The sequence below is a fragment of the Ylistrum balloti genome, unplaced genomic scaffold (assembly GCF_031769215.1).
Source record: "Ylistrum balloti isolate Yb309-2 unplaced genomic scaffold, AGI_CSIRO_Ybal_v1 Utg370006, whole genome shotgun sequence".
Taxonomy (NCBI): domain Eukaryota; kingdom Metazoa; phylum Mollusca; class Bivalvia; order Pectinida; family Pectinidae; genus Ylistrum; species Ylistrum balloti.
In genome coordinates this window covers 1738845-1764722 of record NW_026782081.1, presented here as the reverse complement: position 1 = coordinate 1764722, position 25878 = coordinate 1738845, and the positions used below count along the sequence as shown (strand labels likewise).

Genomic DNA, 25878 nt, shown 5'->3' with positions numbered 1-25878 from the left:
ATTTTGCTGTTAATTAAAAATCTGGACATTGAATATCAAAATCTCCATTTGGTTTATCAAGCTAACCAAAAACATCAGTCTAAGCACTAATCAAAATTACCCCAGAATTGAACACAATAAAAGAGAGATATTTACAGAGAAAGCATTATCATATACTCGTTACCTTGACAACAGATAGTAAATACAGCACTAGATGTGAGTTGAATAGCTTTGACAATATTTTCTATCCTAAATCAAATACCTGTCATACAAATTTCAAAATGGCTGACATGTGAGAATGAAGCATTGTGACCTATGACATATTAAGTAATCAACACCAAACAGAACATATGACAACACTTTTTATATGACAGGAATGATTTGGGATATTATCCATTTAAGTATCAATTTGTTTCCACTTATGAAGCACACAAAAATACTGGAATCAAGTTTTAATGAATATTCATATTATCAATGAATGAGACAGCAGCTGCACTCTTGAAAAAAGAGGACTTGAGATTGGTCAATAATTCAGCATTCATTTACAGTGATATTACACTCAGGTATATCTATTGTTAGTGTCGCATTGATTGGTCAATAAATATAGATATGAACCAATCAGCATCCATCACATATTGTGTTTGCAGAGACAGAAAACTCCCTTTGTGCAAGATGACAGTTGATTGGTCAACCTCCAGGAGACATTTTGTAACAGTATGCACAACTGGTTTCTCTATGGTGATGAGGATCCATCATGAAGGTCCATCATTTCATGTCCATCATGGCTTTCGTGGTCATCATGGCCTTCCTCGCCTCTCATTGGCTTGCAGTATTTGTAACGATGGTTCATATGCTGGCTGTATGACCCAGAGTGGCTGAAACGCTTGCCACACTTTTTACACTGGAAAGGTTTCTCCCCACTGTGTAGGCGTCGGTGCTCGGTCAGGTGATGCTTGTGCTTGAAGGCTTTTCCACAAAGCTCACAGGAAAATGGTCGTGCTCCTGTTGAAAGGAATTTTATCAAATCATAATTTTTAACTATCAGACAGTTTTTAAATTATGCATATCCAAAACAATTTGCTCTGACTGACCTAGAAGGACAAAGCAGCTGAACGATGATGTTAACTTCATATTCATGTTGAAAGAACATCAATAGCTGAATCAAATTTAACATAATTGTAACATGTTAAGTCAAGCCTCTTCAAGTACTGTAAAAGGTAAAAAAAATTTCAAAAATCACTATTTCTTTTGTTTAAATAGCAAAATATATTACCATGCTGCCTAAACTAATACCCAGCTCTTCTTCGAATTTTCTTTAAAAAAGAGCATAAGCCTTTTGCTTTTATAGACCAAGCTTCATGTTCCTCCCTCATTAGCTGAGTAGAATGCCTACCTGAATGTTCATACTTGTGGCGGGCAAGAGAACTCTGCTTGCTGAACATCTTCTTGCATTGATCACAAGCATAAAGTCCCTCCTCTGAATCCATGCGATGATTTTTCCAAGATCTACGTTTTTTGCGGAAAGGGTGATCTTCGTCCAATAAGGATTCATCAAGCTCTAACTGAGCTTCTTCTGCCTCCATCTGTACAAAACAACACAGCAGGTTAGTGGGAAGCACTTTGACAAAACAAAACTAAAATATCAAAAATAAATGAAAGGTTATTTATGAAGTCATTATTCATATGAAGATACCATCAGTTCATTGTGTTGAAGTTTTTGTATATTTTGTAATCTCCATCTAAATAAATCTGTTCTTGTACACTGTACTTCTCTGATTATAGCGGAAAAAACCGACAGTTGGAATCTGTGTATTACAATAACTGCACATTTGTTCTGATAATGTGTGTGATGAAGAAATAAGTGATGTTTGAAGGGTGTGTTGAAATTTTTTTTTTTTTTTTACCTCTCCATGAAAAAAGAGCACATACAAAGTATGACCTTAATTATCCCCCAATATGTCAAGGTCAGACATATTGTTTTACTATGAATCAGGAATGTGCTTGTTACAGGACAATGATGTAAAAATGATTTCAAAATTCATTTTTACCAGGCATGATCCTACTGTTAGATAAATATGGTACTTTTCATTAATTGAACTACTTTCAACTCAAATGACGAAGACACACTATCCCCTCATAAAAATAAATTAAACATCTTTGGATAAAAAAATATCTAATGATGAAGACTGTATTGGTATCATTAACACAAATTATTAAGATATGACTGTACTTTCTATATTGGTACCAAGCCCAACAGCTAAATATGGTGTACATTTTCTATCTCAACAAACTCATTTTTCTTTATCAAAATAATTGGTGCTTAAAGTAGATATTGTAAATTCATTGGACTGCTTCCTTTAAGACAAATCACCAAAAATCAAATCTATACCTTTCTTACCATGATCATTAAGTTTTAAAGTTTTATATTCACAAAATCAGAATAATACTAAAACTGCACTTAACATAAAGATCTCTGTCCTGTATCTTCTAGTCTATATGCCTTTAAAAATAATGTATTAGATTCAAACGAAGTATGTTAATTCAAAACAGTTTCAAACCCAACAAAAAATGCTTAACTTCACAACAAAACAAATCAACAAAAACATTCAATGCTCCATACAAAATAAACATCAAACTAAAATCAATGCAATTCAAGTTATTTGAAATCACTTTCTATCTATCCTGAGTAACAGTCTTATTTCAGTGAATGATAACAAAGGGAAGGTAACCACAGTGAAAATGACTATGCGTCACAGAAATTGTCGCAATATACTATACGTGCTGTGTTCTATATATAAACTGAGACATATCACTGTGACTACAACGATCAACCATGACAAACAATTGTTAGTCTACTTTCGAAATTTCTGTGAAATAAATCCACCAGAATCTAAAGCAAATCAGACCTATTCTTATATCAAGGTGTTTCTTATGGTTTGTGTTAATGAATTTATACGTGACCCACAACAGATGCTTTAGTGGTTTCAGGTAAGAGAATCATTTTTTGATAATTTACTTTTTACTAAACTTAAGTAGAATGTGTATGAGATAAGATTGAACAAGTATCAAATCAAACTATCCTTTACTGACAAGTCCTAGCAGGACAAAACAGCTTTCTGTCCTTTACTGACAAGTCCTAGCAAGATAAAACAGCTTTCTATGACACAGTTTTACTTCAGCAATTCCATATTTCAATTAAAAGGTATGTTGTGTTTCTTTTGTACTATCTTATAAGCTGTCTAACTTAAAATCTTGTTTTTCAAATAAACTTGAATTAGACTTTGGTGAATGTAAAAATCTCATATAGAATAGATGAAGAAAAAGTGAGGAAAATGTATTGAAAGAGAGAATTTCTAAGTGTCTTTATCATGTGAGGTTTTGGAGTCTGGTGATACTTGGTAGTCTCTCATATAAATATATTGTTTAAGAATTAGAACTAAATCATAGGCTGGGTGTGTGTTAGGTGAACAATGGTATTCACACAAAATAAGACTTCATAGCAACCAATGCAAATCTCCAACACTCAATATTAATTTACAGTTTACTCAATTTACACTTTGTTCATATTAACATTTTTTCAGTTAGACTTTTTTCCAACGGGAAAAAAAGAAAGATCAAAATAATGACATTATATAAACATATATATATATATTGAAATGTGTTTCAATTTTTAGAAAAGCAATATTGACAATCAGTAAACAAAATACCTGATGTCATTTCTGGTGAAGGAGGTTTGCTTTGAATCATTTTTATCATGCAAAATACCATAATGTGCAATACTTTATTGTAAAACATTCTTATCAATGGTAAATTTGCACAGAAACACTGATATACAAGGATAACATCATTGATTGAAGAAAAAAAACCGCATTTCACTCATAAATATCCAAGGGGGGATAACTCTACTTGAATAAATCGTGATATATACTTGTTATTATATGAATACAAAGATGAAGTTCTATATGTGTAGATTAAAATTATACATACAAATGATATTATTTTCTAAATGATAATTATTAATGAAATCAGTAAATTCTTTAGTGAAACTTTTAGGTAATTTTTGCATGCAGTGAGACTATCAGACCAGTTTAATTACAAAATCATTCAAATTTAGAACAATTTCCCAGAATTTTCTTCCACAATTCTTGTTTACAAATTTTGAATGTCAAATTTAGTATTTTCTTTCACAATTCTTGTTTACAAATTTTGAATGTCAATTCTAACCTATTCTTTATTATGCCCTAAAAAAGTAGTTAAAAAAATACATAAAGATTAGATAACAATTAAGAAATTTTGAATGATTTTTAAGTTTGTTAGTATATTTCTAACACATCCCACCCCCAACCCACTGTAAAATGGTCTGATTTTCTCCGCTAATGTCGTGTGGAAAACGTGAGGGGTAATGCAAAAGGTGAAGAGGGTTCAGGATAAAACACCATTAAAATCATTCTATTGCAAAGCAGCAGGTTCAATAGACGTTAGGCAAAAATAAAAATTATCAAAAACTGATAAGAAATTTGATGAAACCAACAGGAGAGGTGTCAAACAGAATGAAATAGTGATGAAAATGAAATGTAGAGAAATGTGTTCTGGAAAAGAAAGACAAAAAAGGATGAAAAATTGAAAGAAAAAGAAATCATAAAGTATTAATATATGCCAACTTGCACAAGAGAGTTGTGTGTTGTTTGATAATGGCAAAGAAAATTACATTATAGATAAGATAAATTATTTTGAGAGTTTCAAGATATCAGAGGAAAATAAGAAGTAAAGATAGATGCTGCTTACACAGTATAATTCTCAAATGATATTCATCTGTTCATCAAAATAATAGTCTACTCAAAATCAATCAAAAGCCAATATCTTCCCCGAAGAAGAATTTCAAAAATTTGGGAAAAGAAAAGGACAGTGTTACCCGCCCAACCCCTACCACAGATATTCAGACAGAGGCAGATGTCAACATCTAATAAGTATGATTTAAACCTTTTTCTATTTAACTTGTATGAATGTCCAGAATTATATTCAGTTATATTTTAAAAAGAAATACTTTATCAAGACCTTGCCATGTGCCTGATTGATTGAACAAAACTGTCTGAAGACCTGGTTTGTGTTTTGCATGATTCATTGATAAAAGTAATATTGAATTTCCACACAACACAGCCCATTGTAACTAACTACGGGGTAAAAAGGCAAGAAAAACACTGATACAGACATAGCTGTGTACCTGTCGCCACGACTTCTTGCGTAACCTTTTGACCTTGATCTCGCCTTCAGCAGTCATGGTGATGTTGTGGTGATCTGCGAGGCTGACTTCAGCCAAGGTCGAAAGGTTACACGTTGCATCGGCCATTGCAGTGCTGCACTCATAACTGTGGCTACTGTCGTCATCAGACATGTCTGATTGCTCATCTATTACAAGTCTGTGATCCACATCTCGGCCATTTTCCAAGTCACGGTTGTGTCCATCAGATGAAATGTCAAATTTGTCACTGGGTGTTGATCGGGCACGTTCACAGTGGCTTCTGGCAATGTCGCTTAGCGATGAGATGGATGGAGTTGGTGTGACAGAGTTCTCTCTCTTTGGAATGGTAGGTGTAGAAAGTGGACGAATTAGACTAGGAGACGATGTCAGTATGGCGTTTGTAAGGAGATGTCTGTGTGCAGCAAACAAACCCTCCTGCTGCATATACTTGTAGATGGCAGAGTTCTGAAGACTTCCTTCCACACTTGTCTTGCTGGCATCGTCTGCTCGAGTACTCAGATTTAAAACTTGGTCCCCTGGACGGTTGGTTGTCTCCCCTGAGCGGCTACTAGGTGGTGTGGCACTGGATGATCGACTACCGGAATGAGCATCTGGTGGCTTACTCATCTTCACACTTAGATCCAGTGGCTGCTCCTCACTCGTTGGTGTTCGTTTTGGAGGTGTGACTTTGCCATTGACCTTGACTCCATGAGCATAGGGTGTTGGTACTACTGCAATGTAGTTTGGAGTGGATGTTTTGGGTGCAGTCTCCTTCCACTGGACTGAGGGACTCTCTTGTCGCTTAAACCTGGCCATGGATGGGAAATATGGAACATTCATGCCTCTTCTGCGATCCCGGGCTCGCTGGTTCTGGAACCAAACTTGTACAACACGCTTTGGGAGTCCTATCTCATTTCCGATGCGGATGAGTTCATACTTCCTGGGGCGAGGGTTGACCTGGTAGTGAGACTTAAGCACCTTCAGCTGATCATCACTAATAAGAGATCTCATACGAAATTTCTTGCTTTCCATTGGTGAGTTTTTCTCTGTCTTGTATATCTCTTCAATCTCCTCATTGTCAGTCTCGGCCTCTGCACTGATACTTCCATTGGGTGTATCCCGATGACTACCACTCTCTGACATGGTGCTGCAAGGTGAGTTTCTGGCGCTCTCTCCACTAGGTATACGATGGATGATATCCTTATTTAGCTTACAGAGGTACCGTTCATGCTGATGCTGGTCCACAGGACTGTTGAAGCTGTCTCCACAGAATCGACATGGAGTGCCTTCGCCATTCTGGTGCTCCTGCTTTATCATTGAAGCATCTGGCATCTCTTCAGGCTTCTCACTACTTTCCACTTCAGAGTCTGTCAATTTCTCAGTCTTGATGTTGCATGGTGGAGGTGACAACGGTTTTTCTGAAGCAGCAGCAGCAGCATCCTGGGTGGCAATGGCAGTAGGAGTAGTGGGAGTTTCTGCAACAGATGCCGCAATGGTGGCAGCAATAGTGGCAGCTACAGAGGCTGGGATAGGAATGCTTCCGTCCACCTGCAGACTGGCCTGCTTGCTGATGAGTTGAGTGTTAGAGTTGACATCTGGAGAGATCTGAGACAATGGCATCGGTGCTGAGGGACTGGTGCTGGGAACTGAGGAAGGTTGACACTCCAATGGTTTCTGATGATGGATCAACGGGGTCATGATAGGCTTAATTGGGTTTCCATGCCTTACTGTGTATGCCATTGGGAGGTATCCACTGGGAGGAGTGTAGTATGGAAGGCCACCCTTTGTCGGGTCGAAGTGCAGAAACGCTGGAGAGAACTTGCCAGCAGTAAGACTCTGGATCATGGTTTCCATACCAATGGCTGTGACTGGAGTACGGATAGGGGAATAGGACACGCTTGGAGACTCAGTATTACTGTTCTGGTCCAGCGATCTTGGCTTGTTCTGGTTCATTACCCAGCACTTTTTGGAAGTCATGTGACTGCTGTAAGATCCTGAATGGCTGAATCGTTTACCGCAGTTTGGACACTGGAATGGTTTCTCACCACTGTGGATACGGACATGCTCCTTAAGGTGATGTTTAAACTTGAAAGCCTTTCCACATTCAGGACATTTAAACTTGCGTAGATCTGTGCTTTCATCATGGCTGATCATGTGACGCTGGAGGCGGTATACATTGGCGAAAGTCTTGTTGCAGATCTTACAGGACTGGGATGTTGGTGAGTGGAGGGCTAGATGCTTATCTAGTTGAGACTTCAGAAGGAATGTTTCATCACACTTGGGACACAAGTATTTGATAGGCTTGTCTGGGTGGAGCATCTTCATATGGTCACGAAGCAGTGTGGCACGGATGAAGCTCTGTTCACAGTGGATGCACTTTAAAATTACCTCCTCACCAGGAAGCATCAAGGAATCTGTGAAAGGAGAAGCAATACATTACATGAATACATTTTACATTCGTTCGAATTTTACTCTCCACTTTTTCTTTTGAACAGTCCAACAAAAGACTTTTTTTCAAAGTAATTTGGTAACATGGATTTTGACAGAAAACTAATTCAAAACAGGCCCAATGGCTTAAATCCAATCCCCCTTCTCCTCAGCCTCCTCTATTGCATCAAAATCAATCATTTTTGTGTGGTTAAGGACTGAAGACCAATAAGTACATGCATATAAAAAGATTCAAAAGAGATCAAGTTCTGGAAATGAACTTGAGTACAAAATCTGGTAATTGCATGTAACACAAGCCCAAGACTATATGAAGAATAGCAAAATAAAGGTTAAAAAAGTTGGGCATGAAATATCATTTCAGTATGCCATTCCTAGATATATTCAAAATCATACAAAATTTGAAAGTTTTATGACACAGCATATTTGAAAAAAAGAGACACAAAGGCCAAAACCTATAGCCTCAAACTTTTAGCCCCCTCTGGTAGAACAAATGAGAGGGACCAAACCTATAGTCCTCTCTGGTAGAACCAATGAGAGGGACCAAACCTATAGTCCTCTCTGGTAGAATCAATGAGAGGGACCAAACCTATAGCCTTCTCTGGTAGAATCAATGAGAGGGACCAAACCTATAGCCTTCTCTGGTAGAACCAATGAGAGGGACCAAACCTATAGTCCTCTCTGGTAGAACCAATGAGAGGGACCAAACCTATAGTCCTCTCTGGTAGAACCAATGAGAGGGACCAAACCTATAGTCCTCTCTGGTAGAACCAATGAGAGGGACCAAACCTATAGCCTTCTCTGGTAGTACCAGTGTAGGACCAAACCTATAGTCCTCTCTGGTAGAACCAATGAGAGGGACAAAACCTATAGCCCCCTCTGGTAGTACCAGTGTAGGACCAAACCTATAGTCCTCTCTGGTAGAACCAATGAGAGGGACCAAACCTATAGCCCTCTCTGGTAGTACCAGTGTAGGACCAAACCTATAGCCCTCTCTGGTAGTACCAGTGTAGGACCAAACCTATAGCCCTCTCTGGTAGTACCAGTGTAGGACCAAACCTGTAGCCCCCTCTGGTAGTACCAGTGTAGGACCAAACCTGTAGTCCACTTTAACATTTGGGAAACAACAACCAGTATATGAGTCAGGATTGCTTGGAGACCGTAACTTACCAGTATCTGGTTCGTTCTTGCTGCTGTTATCATCATCTTCCTCCTCTTCGCCTTCACGATCAGACACCGGTTCTGGGTAAATGACAGCAGTGTCACTACGATTCAAGTATTCCTGGATCTTTTCCTCCTCTGTAACACATCCTGTGGACAAGGCAACACATACTGGGGGCTTGCAGGGCAGATCTGCAACCTTCACAGGTTCAGGATGAACAACTGGCTTCTCCACAACCTCTTCAACATTCTCTTTCACTGCAGTAATTGGTTCAGGAATCATAACCTTATCTGGTAGATCATGTATAACCATGTCTTTCAGCTTGTCTGGAAGGTGAAATTAATTATTTAAATTAATGGAAAAAAATCTTAACAAGACAATCATATAATTAAGTGAAACATTGTTCATAACTTTCATCTGTTACTCAAATTCATGTTAGTTGTTAACTTTCATTTTCACAGCCGACTGATAACGACAGATTTTCTTGATGGTTGTTCTTAAACAATAAGATAAACTTCAAATTTTGTCAGTTTATTAATTCAGTGCATTCTACATTACACCATGTTATATCCTACCATTACTGGTCAGATAAATACTTACCCTTTTCCACATCTGTCTCCATGTCATGGTTGCTAAGGTTGGTGGTAGATTTGTCATCATCATGGTCACTGATTGCACTGTTGTCATGGCCATTGCTGTCATTGATACTATTTTCTTGTTTCTCGACTTCTGTTTCTGTCTCGACTTCCCTCTTTTTCTTATTTATGCTTGTGTCAACATCATCATTCTCGACTGCAAACACAAAAAAAATTCTATTAGACATTCATCTTCAATTTCATTCCCCTTGAGGTTTCATTTTTTCAAATGAAATTTTCCAATTGTACTTTTTATTAAGAAAATAAAGTACCAACAAAGTATTGATTTAAAAGCTAGAAAAAGGAAGGTGATCTTTTGTTTACTGTACTTAGTGGATATTGAACCTAAAGATCCTTAAATTCTTACTGTTTTATTTAGTTGCTGAAATGCAAAACCTAGTAGGGCAATCAAATCACATGTCAACTGTTACACTCAAACAAATTTTCTTCTGAATATTTAATATTTTATTCAGGTCAAAGCGAATGAACAATTAGTGCAATGGAGAAGTTTAATGAAAAATACATAATAATGCTGTTCTTAATTGATTAACTAATTTGAAATGAAACCAGGTTGTATTGGCATTATGTCCAGTGATCAGGTGATGGTTTAAAGGTTCGTGCTGGGATAAATCATCCTAGTCATGAGGTAACAATTGATACTGTTAATAAGCAGTCACGTGAGGTATCCATTGATAATATCATTCCCCTGTCACTGGTACTACTAAATACCCCCTTAGATATTCATGAGGGGATGTCAACTGAGTACCCTTTACGCTATTAACATATGCACGTACGCCGTCATAAATGCCAAAGGTAGTATCACTAATATTGTTACATTCCGCACACAAAACATCAATTTGCCCGTACAATCTGGCATTTAATGGCTACTCATTTGAGCAAATTATGTGAGCCGATTTTCATTCTTTTCATGTCATTTTCTGTGAACTTGCCATATTTAGCCCCTCTTGTATTTCCACCTGAGTTCCATGGTAATAAGCGTTGGTTTTTTATCGCCAGATAATTAAATTGGTTTTGTGAGTAGAAAGTGGTCTAAACATTTAAGGATATGTTATCATTTGAGTTTAATATGAATAATGCAGTCATAAAAATAGCAGAAAATATCTCTCATTACATTACTCATGAAGCCATTATTTTCCCTACCTATCTGATAGAGTTATCATGAATCATTGCCATGGCAATCAGTACAGGCCAAAACAATAGGGATTTGAGTGTGTCCATTTACTGCCAAATTTGACAATCTATACTAGATGACTGCAAAGTTATTTACACATACTACTGAACTAGGTGACTGTCAACCCGTACTATTGGTGGTAAAATCCTTTACACTGACAACCTATACTATTGGTGGTAAAATCCTTTACAATGACAACCTGTACTTGATGATGGTCAAATCCTTTACACTGACAACCTGTAATTATTGATGGTCAAATCCTTTACACTGCCAACCTGTAATTATTGATGGTCAAATCCTTTACACTGACAACCTGTGATAGTTGACTGCTATATTCTAAACACTTACAATCTGCATTATTTAATGGTAAAATGATGTAAAGGGTATTGAATGGTCAGGTGACTTAGTTGGAATGTACTTGTCTGTTACTTAGACATCCCAGCTGACAAAAGTGATGAATATAAGCAGAAGGCTTGTTTAGAAATTTAAAAAAAAACAAAGTTTGAACATCAAGTTCTGTAATTGTTCAATCTTTTAGTTCTTTGTTAATAAACATATAATGCATGGTAAGAAAAAAAATCAGTAAGCGACTTGAATAATCCTGTAATTTTAACTTCATACAGCTTCTTACCTAAACGAGGATCACCAAACAAGGCCATGTCATTACAAACTTAACCAAATAAGGAAGTATGTGAAAAATTTACTTATCACAATTTTTTGAATATTTTAAAAGTGCTCACAGCACTCAAGGAAAAGAGGGACCAACAAAAAAAAAAAAAAAGGGCAAAAAAAAAAGAATCATCACAACCAGGTAAATTGTTAAAATGGTTTTGAATTTCTCCATTATATTGTGTTGAGTTAGACATCTCTTTCAGTCACAAAGCCGAACAGATGTTCCAAGCTGATCCATCTAATGGATACCTGAAGGTGTGTCTCAACAAATCATACATGTATCTCATATATGCCATCTCAAGCTGTACCTGTATAATTACCTAGAAAATCTACACACCTGTGATTAATATATATACCCTCCATCAAGGAGGTTAAAAATTTAATTCTATTAAGATATCCAACCATTGGTTTATGATTCATATTATCCCATTCCAATCAATTTCTATTACTTGTATTTCTATATCACTTTCATCCATCATGTTTTAGCATTTTAACTGTTATATACTGCATAACTGTAAAACTTATATCATTGAGATGTTAAAGTGTACTGTGCAACATTGATAATACAGTTATGTACAAATACATACTCAGGTGTGTTAGACTTACAAAAACTTGGTTATCAGTGCTGAAAAATATACCATCTGTTCGAACAGGTACTGTCTAAAAATGATTAACATATTTCTTTATATGTTTCTCAAAGTATTTTCAACGATGTTAACAAGATAACAATGTATCTATTCTGTGCATTATAAAACCTCATTTACATAACTGAATATTGTTGTAAATGGCTAAAAGGTGTTGTGTACCTGTAATTAGATGTTACCTGGTGCCAATGTTCACAAACTTCAAGATGTTTTTAAATTAATTTCTCTATCCTAAAAAGCTGTACCCGCGCGTGGCTAACAGTAAAACCATTGTGAAGATGCTACCTATTTTGTATGACTAGACAGTGATCGAGGAGATGCAAAGCTGATCCTAAGAAGTTCTTGGTCATTTACATACACTTAAAAGGGTGTGTGTTTAACTGTAAAGGATGGGGGGACAACAGTAGCCCACCTGGCTACCATTGTGTCCTTTCTCACCTGTCCACACAGGTAATTACAAACACGCCCGATCAACAAACTTTAAGAACAGATTTGCTGCTGAACTTACACAGGCAACATAATTTTCTTTTAATTTATAGCAAACAGTATAATGGTTTTGGACATATTTTGATGCTATTTTCACAAAACAATATAAATGAAGAAACAAAATCATCCCATCACTTCGTCCATTCCTGTCATAAAATTTCCTTAGAGGAGATAGCAAATTCCTTATTAACTTAAACTGTGTACAGTATTGATTCAAAGAACTGTAAGAAGTTTCAAATATTCGACTGATTTAAGAACATGAAATTACATCCCCCTCCCCGAAAATCCTTAAAAATCATATTTAAACTTCTGATTTACCTCTGTCTAAAAAAAAAACCACACAGAGGTTACCAAAATTAAAGAAAATATAAAGAAAAAACAAAAACAATAACATGATAAAAAAAATAGAATTGATAAACAACACACCTACATTACTTGTAATTATATATATACAAATGTAAACTTACCAAAAGGGAAAATGCAGAATTCCTTCAGCATCTTGATAATATATATATATATAAGGTCACTTTACAGATTCCTCATCAGAGGTAAACACAGCCATGTATCCCTATCAAGCTAGTTACTGTTACCAAGTCAATGCTAATATTGAGGTTACACCTTGATCATCACAGGTATTTAAAATAAACTCTTATTTGTATTGGGAGGGCCCAGGTAAGATCTACCCCTAACTGGCAGATTAGGGCTGGCTTCACCTTCCTTAGGCCAGCCCATCAACATAATCAATTTCACCAATCACAAACCAAGCACCCAACAAAGTCTAGTAGCTGTAACCAACAGCTGTGCTATCCAAAGCTCTTAGCATTTCAAAGAGGCACCCCACAGGGGTAATTCATCTATTGATCCTAAGATTTTAATACCTGACTGTAACATCCTGTTCAGTAGGGTTATGAGGAACATTTGGTTGTGATGTTCTGGTTATCACTAATTAGTTAAACATTCCAACATAACTAGGGAAATATAGGCATTAGTAAATGTGTTCACACTGTCTAGCTAATTTACATTAATGAAATATATAATGTCACCAAATATGGATAATATGTTTATGACAAAATAAAACTAAATGATATCACATGTATTTACCAGCAGTGTTAAAAAGTCAGTTTTTGGAATAATCAATTAAAGAATATCTATATATTGAAGATATATTTCTTAAAATAAAAAAAACAAACAATAAAAGTACTTTTAATTTTAGAGAATATTTATTATGAACGACTTCATAGCAAACAATACCCTATGTTGAACCTCAAATAAAACGCCAGCATCACATCAACCTTTGTATCAAGGTGGAGCTACCTGCTTGTGAGACCAAACAGTCACCTTTTCCTGTGGGGCCTACCTAGGGGAGCAATCCACCAATCACAGGACCCCACCAGGCTGTCATATCCTGATAGATGAATTCAGGCTTATTGATTTTGTTTGCTGACTTTTCCATCAGACTGGTACAGTAATGGAGGATGAGTGAGTAGCTATGTACAACCACAACAGTTCAGCCCATCTGTACCATCAGCACTACCCAGAACCCAACTTACCATACCTGGGCATATGATGTCCTTACAATATGAGAGCTATGTCCTTCTACCATATACATCCAAGATTTGTGATCTTACAACATACCCCAGCAGATGTGACCTTACACCATATATACACAGCAAATGTGACTTTACACAATATACACACCCAATACAGTGACCTTACACCATATACATACCCAGAAAATGTGGCCTTACACCATATATATAACCGGCAAATGTGATCTTACACCATATATATAACAAGCAAATGTGACCTTACACACATCCAACAATGTGACCTTCCACCATATACACACCCAATACGATGACCTTACACCATACCAAAAGTCATTTATAATATCATTTAGATATTAACAATCTACATTCCTGACAAACATTATCTGTCTTCTAAACAGTATGAAAACAGCTGTGAAATTTAATGAAAAAGCACTTCAAATTAAGACATTGTTGGATGAATATTGACAATACTTAAGTAGGACTTTATTTTGTTTTCTTTTAATGTAAACCTGACAGTCCATGTTTGTTAACAGCAGTAAAGTCAACAACTTATACATGCGTAGTTGTTAATACAAGAACATGCCTAATATTGCTCCATGAATTATCAAAAAAAAAAAAAAACAAATTGACAAAATGTAAATTTTGTTAAACAGTATAAATTTTGCTAAAAATAAACATAGATATTGTTTAACACTGAAATGAACATGGATTTTTGGACAATAAATTAAACCTGAAAATGTTCACCTGATATTAGTTATGTGTAACAAGTCACCATTACACTCCACAGTCTGTGAGCCAGCTCCATCACCACAACAGATAACTTTTACTCCTAGCTAACACATACATTATTGATTGTACATAGACATTTATCTTTGTGACATTTGAGAAGCTGGCATACACTCTACATGTATTGGTACAACCTAGCTGAGATCAGACCTATTACAGGCAGGCCACTGAACTTTTTTTTTGTCTGGAGAAGCGAAACTAAGTTAAATTCTCTACCTGATAACCAATATCTATTGAAATAAAAAACCAGGGGAGGGAGGCTTTATTATTTGACAAGGAAAGCCACCTACCTAGTAGCAAAGCCTATTTCATCTTTCACCATACTACTGATACCCCAATACAGTAAAACTGGACAAGTTGAAACCTGGGAAACTTGCCGAATCATTTACCTGGGTATTTGTGTTTAAAACTGTTCTAACATACCAGACTATGCATGTCATTGATTTTTACTGTACACATGATGCTTTTTAGTATGTACTGTATTGTAAGCTAGAACGATTTTGTTTCAATTCAATTTTCTAAAACTAGAAAATGCAAGCTGAGTTAAGAAGTATTGTATATAAACATGAAAACACTCTCGTTGTCGATATACAACATCGTCATATACCAATTAACTAAAAGCAAAAACATTTCCTGAAATCTATTCCTAATCTGTCATACCATTTTATCACCATTTTGTTACTCAATTGCTGCAGAAAGGATGAGACCATTCTGTTGACAATAATTGAAGTATTTAATGTGAAAGTACTGTTTCTCGTTGGATGGCAATTACTGAAGTATTTAATGTGAAAGTACTGTTTCTCATTGGATGGCAAGTGATATTTCCACATTTCTCTTTTACTATCAGTTACAGTCCAAATATTTTCTGAAGAAGTGATACTAAATTTTTTAAAATAGATTTTGGTTTTATGAATCTTTTATTGGTCACTGCATTATCCTCTAAATTGTCTCAAACCACTCACGAGTCTGTAAAGCTATGTAAGTATAGCCGGTGTCTCAAAGGAAACTTCACAATGACGTCACATTATGGTAACCTAATACCAGAGTTCACTAACAGACTAGTAGTATCACTCATATTGGAAGATATTCAAATCTATGTATCGTTTTAACTCTACATTTCAATGTACATGTTCATCTCATTTCATGTAATTTTATAGAAGATAATGCAAAATGACAGGAACCAATTTATAATAATTTATCTCAGCCAGTCCTCACAATTCTTTATTTACAACATAATGTAAATCAACCATAATTTAAAAAAAATATGAAAAAACAAAGAAAAAAAAAAAAAAAAACGAAAAAATTTATAAAAATTTGTTCAACAGAAAATCTGCATACACTTTAAATCTCTCCAAGGTGACAACATAAATTCTAAGTTTTACTACAAATCAAAATAAATCCAAATTTCTTTGTAAATTTCACTCTAACATCTTAAAGTGATCTAATATAATATTCCTATGCACAGAATACCAATGATGATAAGATTTCTTGTTCACTTCAATGTTACTTAATGTGTGAATTTGTATCCTACAGTAGCTAGAGATGATTTGTTCTGTAGGGGGAGACTGTGAAATGTTCCTTCTGTGTCACAACCTAGACTAACTGGCTGATCCTTTGTTACAAATATAGTTCCCAAGTCCTCATGTCATTAAAGAATATAATTACAGCTTTTCACCCATAAAGCAAACCCATTACATGTAGCGTGAAGTAAAACATGAACTTAACACAAGAATTCATTTTCCATCTGAATAGACTGATTTCTCAAACTGGCAAGAATTTTTTAAGATACATGTATCTATGTAATCTCCTTATAAAAACTGAATTCATTACTATGGTAACAAAAGCAAACTATAGATTTGCTTAAGTATATTGTAAAAAAAAAAATCTATATCACAAGATGTAATTTTAACTTCATACAGCTTCTTAAAACGAGGATGTACCAAACAAGGCCATGTCATTACAAACTTAACCAAATAAGGAAGCTTATCACAATTTTTTGAATATTTTAAAAGTGCTCACAGCACTCAAGGAAAAGAGGGACCAACAAAAAAAAAAGGGGGGCAAAAAAAAAAGAATCATCACAACCAGGTAAATTGTTAAAATGGTTTTGAATTTCTCCATTATATTGTGTTGAGTTAGACATCTCTTTCAGTCACAAAGCCGAACAGATGTTCCAAGCTGATCCATCTAATGGATACCTGAAGGTGTGTCTCAACAAATCATACATGTATCTCATATATGCCATCTCAAGCTTTACCTAGAAAATCTACACACCTGTGATTAATATATATACCCTCCATCAAGGAGGTTAAAAATTTAATTCTATTAAGATATCCAACCATTGGTTTATGATTCATATTATCCCATTCCAATCAATTTCTATTACTTGTATTTCTATATCACTTTCATCCATCATGTTTTAGCATTTTAACTGTTATATACTGCATAACTGTAAAACTTATATCATTGAGATGTTAAAGTGTACTGTGCAACATTGATAATACAGTTATGTACAAATACATACTCAGGTGTGTTAGACTTACAAAAACTTGGTTATCAGTGCTGAAAAATATACCATCTGTTCGAACAGGTACTGTCTAAAAATGATTAACATATTTCTTTATATGTTTCTCAAAGTATTTTCAACGATGTTAACAAGATAACAATGTATCTATTCTGTGCATTATAAAACCTCATTTACATAAACTGAATATTGTTGTAAATGGCTAAAAGGTGTTGTGTACCTGTAATTAGATGTTACCTGGTGCCAATGTTCACAAACTTCAAGATGTTTTTAAATTAATTTCTCTGTCCTAAAAAGCTGTACCCGCGCGTGGCTAACAGTAAAACCATTGTGAAGATGCTACCTATTTTGTATGACTAGACAGTGATCAAGGAGATGCAAAGCTGATCCTAAGAAGTTCTTGGTCATTTACATACACTTAAAAGGGTGTGTGTTTAACTGTAAAGGATGGGGGGACAACAGTAGCCCACCTGGCTACCATTGTGTCCTTTCTCACCTGTCCACACAGGTAATTACAAACACGCCCGATCAACAAACTTTAAGAACAGATTTGCTGCTGAACTTACACAGGCAACATAATTTTCTTTTAATTTATAGCAAACAGTATAATGGTTTTGGACATATTTTGATGCTATTTTCACAAAACAATATAAATGAAGAAACAAAATCATCCCATCACTTCGTCCATTCCTGTCATAAAATTTCCTTAGAGGAGATAGCAAATTCCTTATTAACTTAAACTGTGTACAGTATTGATTCAAAGAACTGTAAGAAGTTTCAAATATTCGACTGATTTAAGAACATGAAATTACATCCCCCTCCCCGAAAATCCTTAAAAATCATATTTAAACTTCTGATTTACCTCTGTCTAAAAAAAAAAACCACACAGAGGTTACCAAAATTAAAGAAAATATAAAAAAAAAAAAAACAAAAACAATAACATGATAAAACAAATAGAATTGATAAACAACACACCTACATTACTTGTAATTATATATATACAAATGTAAACTTACCAAAAGGGAAAATGCAGAATTCCTTCAGCATCTTGATAATATATATATATATAAGGTCACTTTACAGATTCCTCATCAGAGGTAAACACAGCCATGTATCCCTATCAAGCTAGTTACTGTTACCAAGTCAATGCTAATATTGAGGTTACACCTTGATCATCACAGGTATTTAAAATAAACTCTTATTTGTATTGGGAGGGCCCAGGTAAGATCTACCCCTAACTGGCAGATTAGGGCTGGCTTCACCTTCCTTAGGCCAGCCCATCAACATAATCAATTTCACCAATCACAAACCAAGCACCCAACAAAGTCTAGTAGCTGTAACCAACAGCTGTGCTATCCAAAGCTCTTAGCATTTCAAAGAGGCACCCCACAGGGGTAATTCATCTATTGATCCTAAGATTTTAATACCTGACTGTAACATCCTGTTCAGTAGGGTTATGAGGAACATTTGGTTGTGATGTTCTGGTTATCACTAATTAGTTAAACATTCCAACATAACTAGGGAAATATAGGCATTAGTAAATGTGTTCACACTGATTTACATTAATGAAATATATAATGTCACCAAATATGGATAATATGTTTATGACAAAATAAAACTAAATGATATCACATGTATTTACCAGCAGTGTTAAAAAGTCAGTTTTTGAAATAATCAATTAAGGAATATCTATATATTGAAGATATATTTCTTAAAATAAAAAAAAACACAAACAATAAAAGTACTTTTAATTTTAGAGAATATTTATTATGAACGACTTCATAGCAAACAATACCCTATGTTGAACCTCAAATAAAACGCCAGCATCACATCAACCTTTGTATCAAGGTGGAGCTACCTGCTTGTGAGACCAAACAGTCACCTTTTCCTGTGGGGCCTACCTAGGGGAGCAATCCACCAATCACAGGACCCCACCAGGCTGTCATATCCTGATAGATGAATTCAGGCTTATTGATTTTGTTTGCTGACTTTTCCATCAGACTGGTACAGTAATGGAGGATGAGTGAGTAGCTATGTACAACCACAACAGTTCAGCCCATCTGTACCATCAGCACTACCCAGAACCCAACTTACCATACCTGGGCATATGATGTCCTTACAATATGAGAGCTATGTCCTTCTACCATATACATCCAAGATTTGTGATCTTACAACATACCCCAGCAGATGTGACCTTACACCATATATACCCAGCAAATGTGACTTTACACAATATACACACCCAATACAGTGACCTTACACCATATACATACCCAGAAAATGTGGCCTTACACCATATATATAACCGGCAAATGTGATCTTACACCATATATATAACAAGCAAATGTGACCTTACACACATCCAACAATGTGACCTTCCACCATATACACACCCAATACGATGACCTTACACCATACCAAAAGTCAATTATATCATTTAGATATTAACAATCTACATTCCTGACAAACATTATCTGTCTTCTAAACAGTATGAAAACAGCTGTGAAATTTAATGAAAAAGCACTTCAAATTAAGACATTGTTGGATGAATATTGACAATACTTAAGTAGGACTTTATTTTGTTTTCTTTTAATGTAAACCTGACGGTCCATGTTTGTTAACAGCAGTAAAGTCAACAACTTATACATGCGTAGTTGTTAATACAAGAACATGCCTAATATTGCTCCATGAATTATCAAAAAAAAAAAAAAAACAAATTGACAAAATGTAAATTTTGTTAAACAGTATAAATTTTGCTCAAAATAAACATAGATATTGTTTAACACTGAAATGAACATGGATTTTTGGACAATAAATTAAACCTGAAAATGTTCACCTGATATTAGTTATGTGTAACAAGTCACCATTACACTCCACAGTCTGTGAGCCAGCTCCATCACCACAACAGATAACTTTTACTCCTAGCTAACACATACATTATTGATTGTACATAGACATTTATCTTTGTGACATTTGAGAAGCTGGCATACACTCTACATGTATTGGTACAACCTAGCTGAGATCAGACCTATTACAGGCAGGCCACTGAACTTTTTTTTTGTCTGGAGAAGCAAAACTAAGTTAAATTCTCTACCTGATAACCAATATCTATCGAAATAAAAAAAACAGGGGAGGGAGGCTTTATTATTTGACAAGGAAAGCCACCTACCTAGTAGCAAAGCCTATTTCATCTTTCACCATACTATTGATACCCCAATACAGTAAAACTGGACAAGTTGAAACCTGGGAAACTTGCCGAATCATTTACCTGGGTATTTGTGCTTAAAACTGTTCTAACATACCAGACTATGCATGTCATTGATTTTTACTGTACACATGATGCTTTTTAGTATGTACTGTATTGTAAGCTAGAACGATTTTGTTTCAATTCAATTTTCTAAAACTAGAAAATGCAAGCTGAGTTAAGAAGTATTGTATATAAACATGAAAACACTCTCGTTGTCGATATACAACATCGTCATATACCAATTAACTAAAAGCAAAAACATTTCCTGAAATCTATTCCTAATCTGTCATACCATTTTATCACCATTTTGTTACTCAATTGCTGCAGAAAGGATGAGACCATTCTGTTGACAATAATTGAAGTATTTAATGTGAAAGTACTGTTTCTCGTTGGATGGCAATTACTGAAGTATTTAATGTGAAAGTACTGTTTCTCGTTGGATGGCAAGTGATATTTCCACATTTCTCTTTTACTATCAGTTACAGTCCAAATATTTTCTGAAGAAGTGATACTAAATTTTTTAAAATAGATTTTGGTTTTATGAATCTTTTATTGGTCACTGCATTATCCTCTAAATTGTCTCAAACCACTCACGAGTCTGTAAAGCTATGTAAGTATAGCCGGTGTCTCAAAGGAAACTTCACAATGACGTCACATTATGGTAACCTAATACCAGAGTTCACTAACAGACTAGTAGTATCACTCATATTGGAAGATATTCAAATCTATGTATCGTTTTAACTCTACATTTCAATGTACATGTTCATCTCATTTCATGTAATTTTATAGAAGATAATGCAAAATGACAGGAACCAATTTATAATAATTTATCTCAGCCAGTCCTCACAATTCTTTATTTACAACATAATGTAAATCAACCATAATTTAAAAAAAAATATGAAAAAACAAAAACAAAAAAAAAAAAAAAAAAAAACGAAAAAATTTATAAAAATTTGTTCAACAGAAAATCTGCATACACTTTAAATCTCTCCAAGGTGACAACATAAATTCTAAGTTTTACTACAAATCAAAATAAATCCAAATTTCTTTGTAAATTTCACTTTAACATCTTAAAGTGATCTAATATAATATTCCTATGCACAGAATACCAATGATGATAAGATTTCTTGTTCACTTCAATGTTACTTAATGTGTGAATTTGTATCCTACAGTAGCTAGAGATGATTTGTTCTGTAGGGGGAGACTGTGAAATGTTCCTTCTGTGTCACAACCTAGACTAACTGGCTGATCCTTTGTTACAAATCTGATAGTTCCCAAGTCCTCATGTCATTAAAGAATATAATTACAGCTTTTCACCCATAAAGCAAACCCATTACATGTAGCGTGAAGTAAAACATGAACTTAACACAAGAATTCATTTTCCATCTGAATAGACTGATTTCTCAAACTGGCAAGAAATTTTAAGATACATGTATCTATGTAATCTCCTTATAAAAACTGAATTCATTACTATGGTAACAAAAGCAAACTATAGATTTGCTTAAGTATATTGTAAAAAAAAAAATCAGTCTTCTGAGGCCAAAGTTCTGCTTATCAATTTTTCACTGAAAGGTTGTTAATTTTCAGCTACCGGGATGTCTACTGCATACCATTATAAACAAATTTGTTTCATCTTCATTTTATCTTCTGCGGATGAAAGAAAACGGTTATAATGCGTAAAAAATAATTTCCTCCCATTGAAAATTTGCAGTTTCTGTTCATGGATGAAAAGGGCAAAAATTTCCTAGTTTACAGTAATATAGCATTAACTCATAAATGTTAAAATCACGTATTTTAAGTGTATTTCTGTATCACATGTTATAATTTTCCATGGGCATTATCTATAGCCTCAATGACAAAACTTGGTAAAAATGTGGCTTAAGATCTTCATCAGATGGTCCACTCCATACTTGCTGGAAGGCCATGTCTTTTTGCCTGCTACAGAAGCTGACAACTTTATCTTAATGATGGGTGATTTCCTGTTACCACTAGACGGCCCCACTCCCCCATAGCTGGAGCATGGGACAGCCTGGTCCTTTGTGTTCAGAGTGAAACTGGGAGGTAGGTTGTACCTACACAAAACACATTACATAATTGTTTATATACTTGTTTACACTTTTATCTCTGACCTCTAAAGGTACTGGTAGTGGCGTGGGAGGTGGTATTAGTTTATTTTTTTTAATTTTTTCCCTTACACATACAAATTTTAACTGATTAAAGCCTTACTATCAAATCCTAGAAGGGCTAACCTTCTAAATGTTGTCCTTCAAATCCTTAATCTCATATTCAGGGGTGTTCTGAGAGCTGCATACTTTTCTGTTCAGCTCATCAGCAGATACATACAGATGGTACAGACATAAGATCCTTCCAATTTAGATTGACAATTTGATTTTAAAAATAATCTCTTCATGGTGACAGAACAGCCAACAGTTCCTGATCAGTGCCCCCAACACCAGCTAATTTGACATTTCCTTAAACCTTTGTACTATTTACCTTGTCCAGTATGACATGTTAGGGATAACATCAACTCCTACATGGATCTACCCCTACTGTTATGTACACATCCCTTTCTCTGCCAACTCCCTCCTAGTCAGGACTCAGTAGACACAGCAGGATATCATGAGGAGATAATCACCCTATTACAGTTACTTTCCTGGAGATTACACAGGCACTTCTTACACATGAGAGGCTGGGGAATAGATCCCTTCCTGGTGTCTCATGACACCTGGTCCGATCCCATCCTCCTCCTGTAATTTAGGGGCTGCAGGCATTTCCCTTTTACTAATAAGAGATGCATGTTAATTGTTAAGTAAAAGAGCTGGAATAGGCCTGTCCTTGTTAATCTGAACATTGAAATCTACCCTAATTTCTGCAACAAGTCCCTTCCTACTATAGATTTAATATAAATCTGACAAGTATGTTGACTTTATAGAACTAATCACCAACACATTGTCCTCAGTCTAGAAATATCACAATTATGATACAGAAATGGGTGATAACACAATTTACTACATGTAGAGAATAATTACATAAAGGAATTTCAAAATCTTTCATAGGATTTATAATTTGGGATAATTTTCTGCATTTCAAACACTGCTACAGCTTCTCAAATTTCAAGATTTTCACAATACATTTTTATTTGAATATCTGCTAAACAAATTGATGATTTCAGTAATTCAATGAAAATGATGTAATCAGCATTTTAGAAACGAAATTACAAGGATTTGAAACTCAAGATATCACACCCATATTTATGGGATTGATAAATCATATTCTCAAGACTGTTTATGTTAATGATGAAAACACTGTTTAATGCTTATAAGACTGTTTATGTTGAGTTGAACTTATACCTACATTATTCACACAAATGATAATCTTGAATATGTAAAAGTACAAACATATTTCCTAAATGTCAATTATGTTCCACATTTATTTACCAAAGCTTACAACAAATCTGATAAGAGAACCCGGACATAGATAAAAATGTTATATTATACAGTCTGTCACAACATCATTGAACAAAGCTTTTCTTTGTTTCCACGACCACCCGCCATATATCTTTATACTCTGTACCTTTATTAAAAAAAAAAAAAAAATTAGACCTCAGATGTCCTATCTTAAATCAAGATAAAAAGTCTTTGTTAGTTTCCTACAATTACTGACGGACATTCTACAACAGCTGAACTGTTTCTTAATTTTAATAAGGGCTATATTTTATGTGATTGTCTCCCTTGGTATCACAGGATGTAATTAACCTCTGGATCATTTTTGGATATGAATACCAGAAGAAACATATGTTGGATTATTTCTTATCTGTGGCTTATCATCAACCATTCCCTGAAGGTGGGCTAAGTTTCAACTTATAAAGACTTCATTTTGACAACCTCACACCTTTGAAAACAACAATGACAAAAATGTTTCTTTAATTCTGGTTGGAAAAATATGAAACTTCAAAATTGTCATGGTGGGTCAGAAATGATATGTATTTCCTTAGCCTTTTAAAAAAGCAGGATTTGCTATTTTTTTTTTTTTTGGAAGTGGGGGGGGGATGTAGTCATAAAGATTCCTTCTTAACATTATTTTGTGTACTGATACACACCTTTACATTTCAAAATTATTTTTTATTATCTAAACAACAATAAGAAATCAATTATTTCCTGAAGATAAAAGTTAAAAATTATACAACTGATGCTTGAAAATTATTGTAATTTTTAAAAGCCTCCCTTAATCAGACGGGATCTATTTAACAGGAGTTCTATATAATATGAAATTTCCTAATATAAAATTCTAATACATTAAATCAAATACAAACGAGACATCAATGATGTTTCATCATGTACACCTTTACATCAAAAACTATGAACATTTTACACATATCATAATGAGCTTTGGTTTTATTTTCAAGACAACAGATTCATGACAGTATACATATCTCGTCCTAATGTTTTCTGACATTACGGGAGCGCGCATCGCAAATCAAAAGCCCTCTGTCATTTTACCGAACTCTTTTATTCGTGAAATTAGAGAAGTTACCAGAACGTTGTTTCGCACTCATCAGTCTTGCGCACGCTATCTGAATTTTAGGGAAATTGCATTACTTCAATATACCATTAATCAATCCCACTTTTGGTTGGTTCTGTGCTTTTCTTACAATACACAGGAAGGGATCCTATATCCAGTCTGGGGGCCACAAAAAGGGTCCAAAGAATTGACAAAATATTCTATTTGGAACCAGTCACTAAAGCTTTCAATACAGGGTAAACAATGTGGTGGCATTTTCTCAAAATAAGACCTCAATGCACGCACATATGCAAAAACAATTTAGGTAATGACACATGATATAATATATGGGTTGTGTGCCCTAGAAACCACCTTTATTAAAGCGCTGTAACTATCACTCAGGAACGATTTTACATGACGATCGTTATTCTTCCTGGCACATTACGTTAATTTTTCGTATCTTTTAAGGAAAATGTATTCCGCTAATAATAAAGCACAAGGTATGGTAACGACACTTGAGGATTGCATACAAATACTAAAATATTCACATTGATGCTGTTTATACTCCAGGAATATTCAACTTTATATTATCAAGTGGAATTGCTATATACCAAACAAGGCCATCAATGGAATATGCATATATGTATACCTACATGAAAAAGAAATGCTTGGTTTTAGCTTTATATTGGCCAATTAAGCATGGCGGAAAATCCCTAATATGGTAGTTTAGTAAACCCACTTATGACAAAACAATACATACAAACTTAAAGATACAAAATATCTAATCAATTTTTTTCAGAAAAAGAATGAAATTGTA

General features: G+C 34.8%; 1 protein-coding gene across 1 annotated transcript in view; it reads right to left on the bottom strand.

Annotated features, from left to right (window-relative positions):
- Positions 1–712: 712 nt before the first annotated feature.
- The window catches only part of LOC132548257 (zinc finger E-box-binding homeobox 2-like), a 64522-nt gene continuing 39356 nt past the window's right edge, over positions 713–25878 (bottom strand). Inside the window, exons 2-6 of the mRNA XM_060212104.1 lie at positions 9426–9617; positions 8834–9151; positions 5189–7632; positions 1373–1562; positions 713–981 (exon numbers count right to left, since the gene is read on the bottom strand). Of these exons, the coding sequence (XP_060068087.1) occupies positions 713–981; positions 1373–1562; positions 5189–7632; positions 8834–9151; positions 9426–9617 (3413 nt within the window). The remainder of the gene's footprint in view (positions 982–1372; positions 1563–5188; positions 7633–8833; positions 9152–9425; positions 9618–25878) is intronic.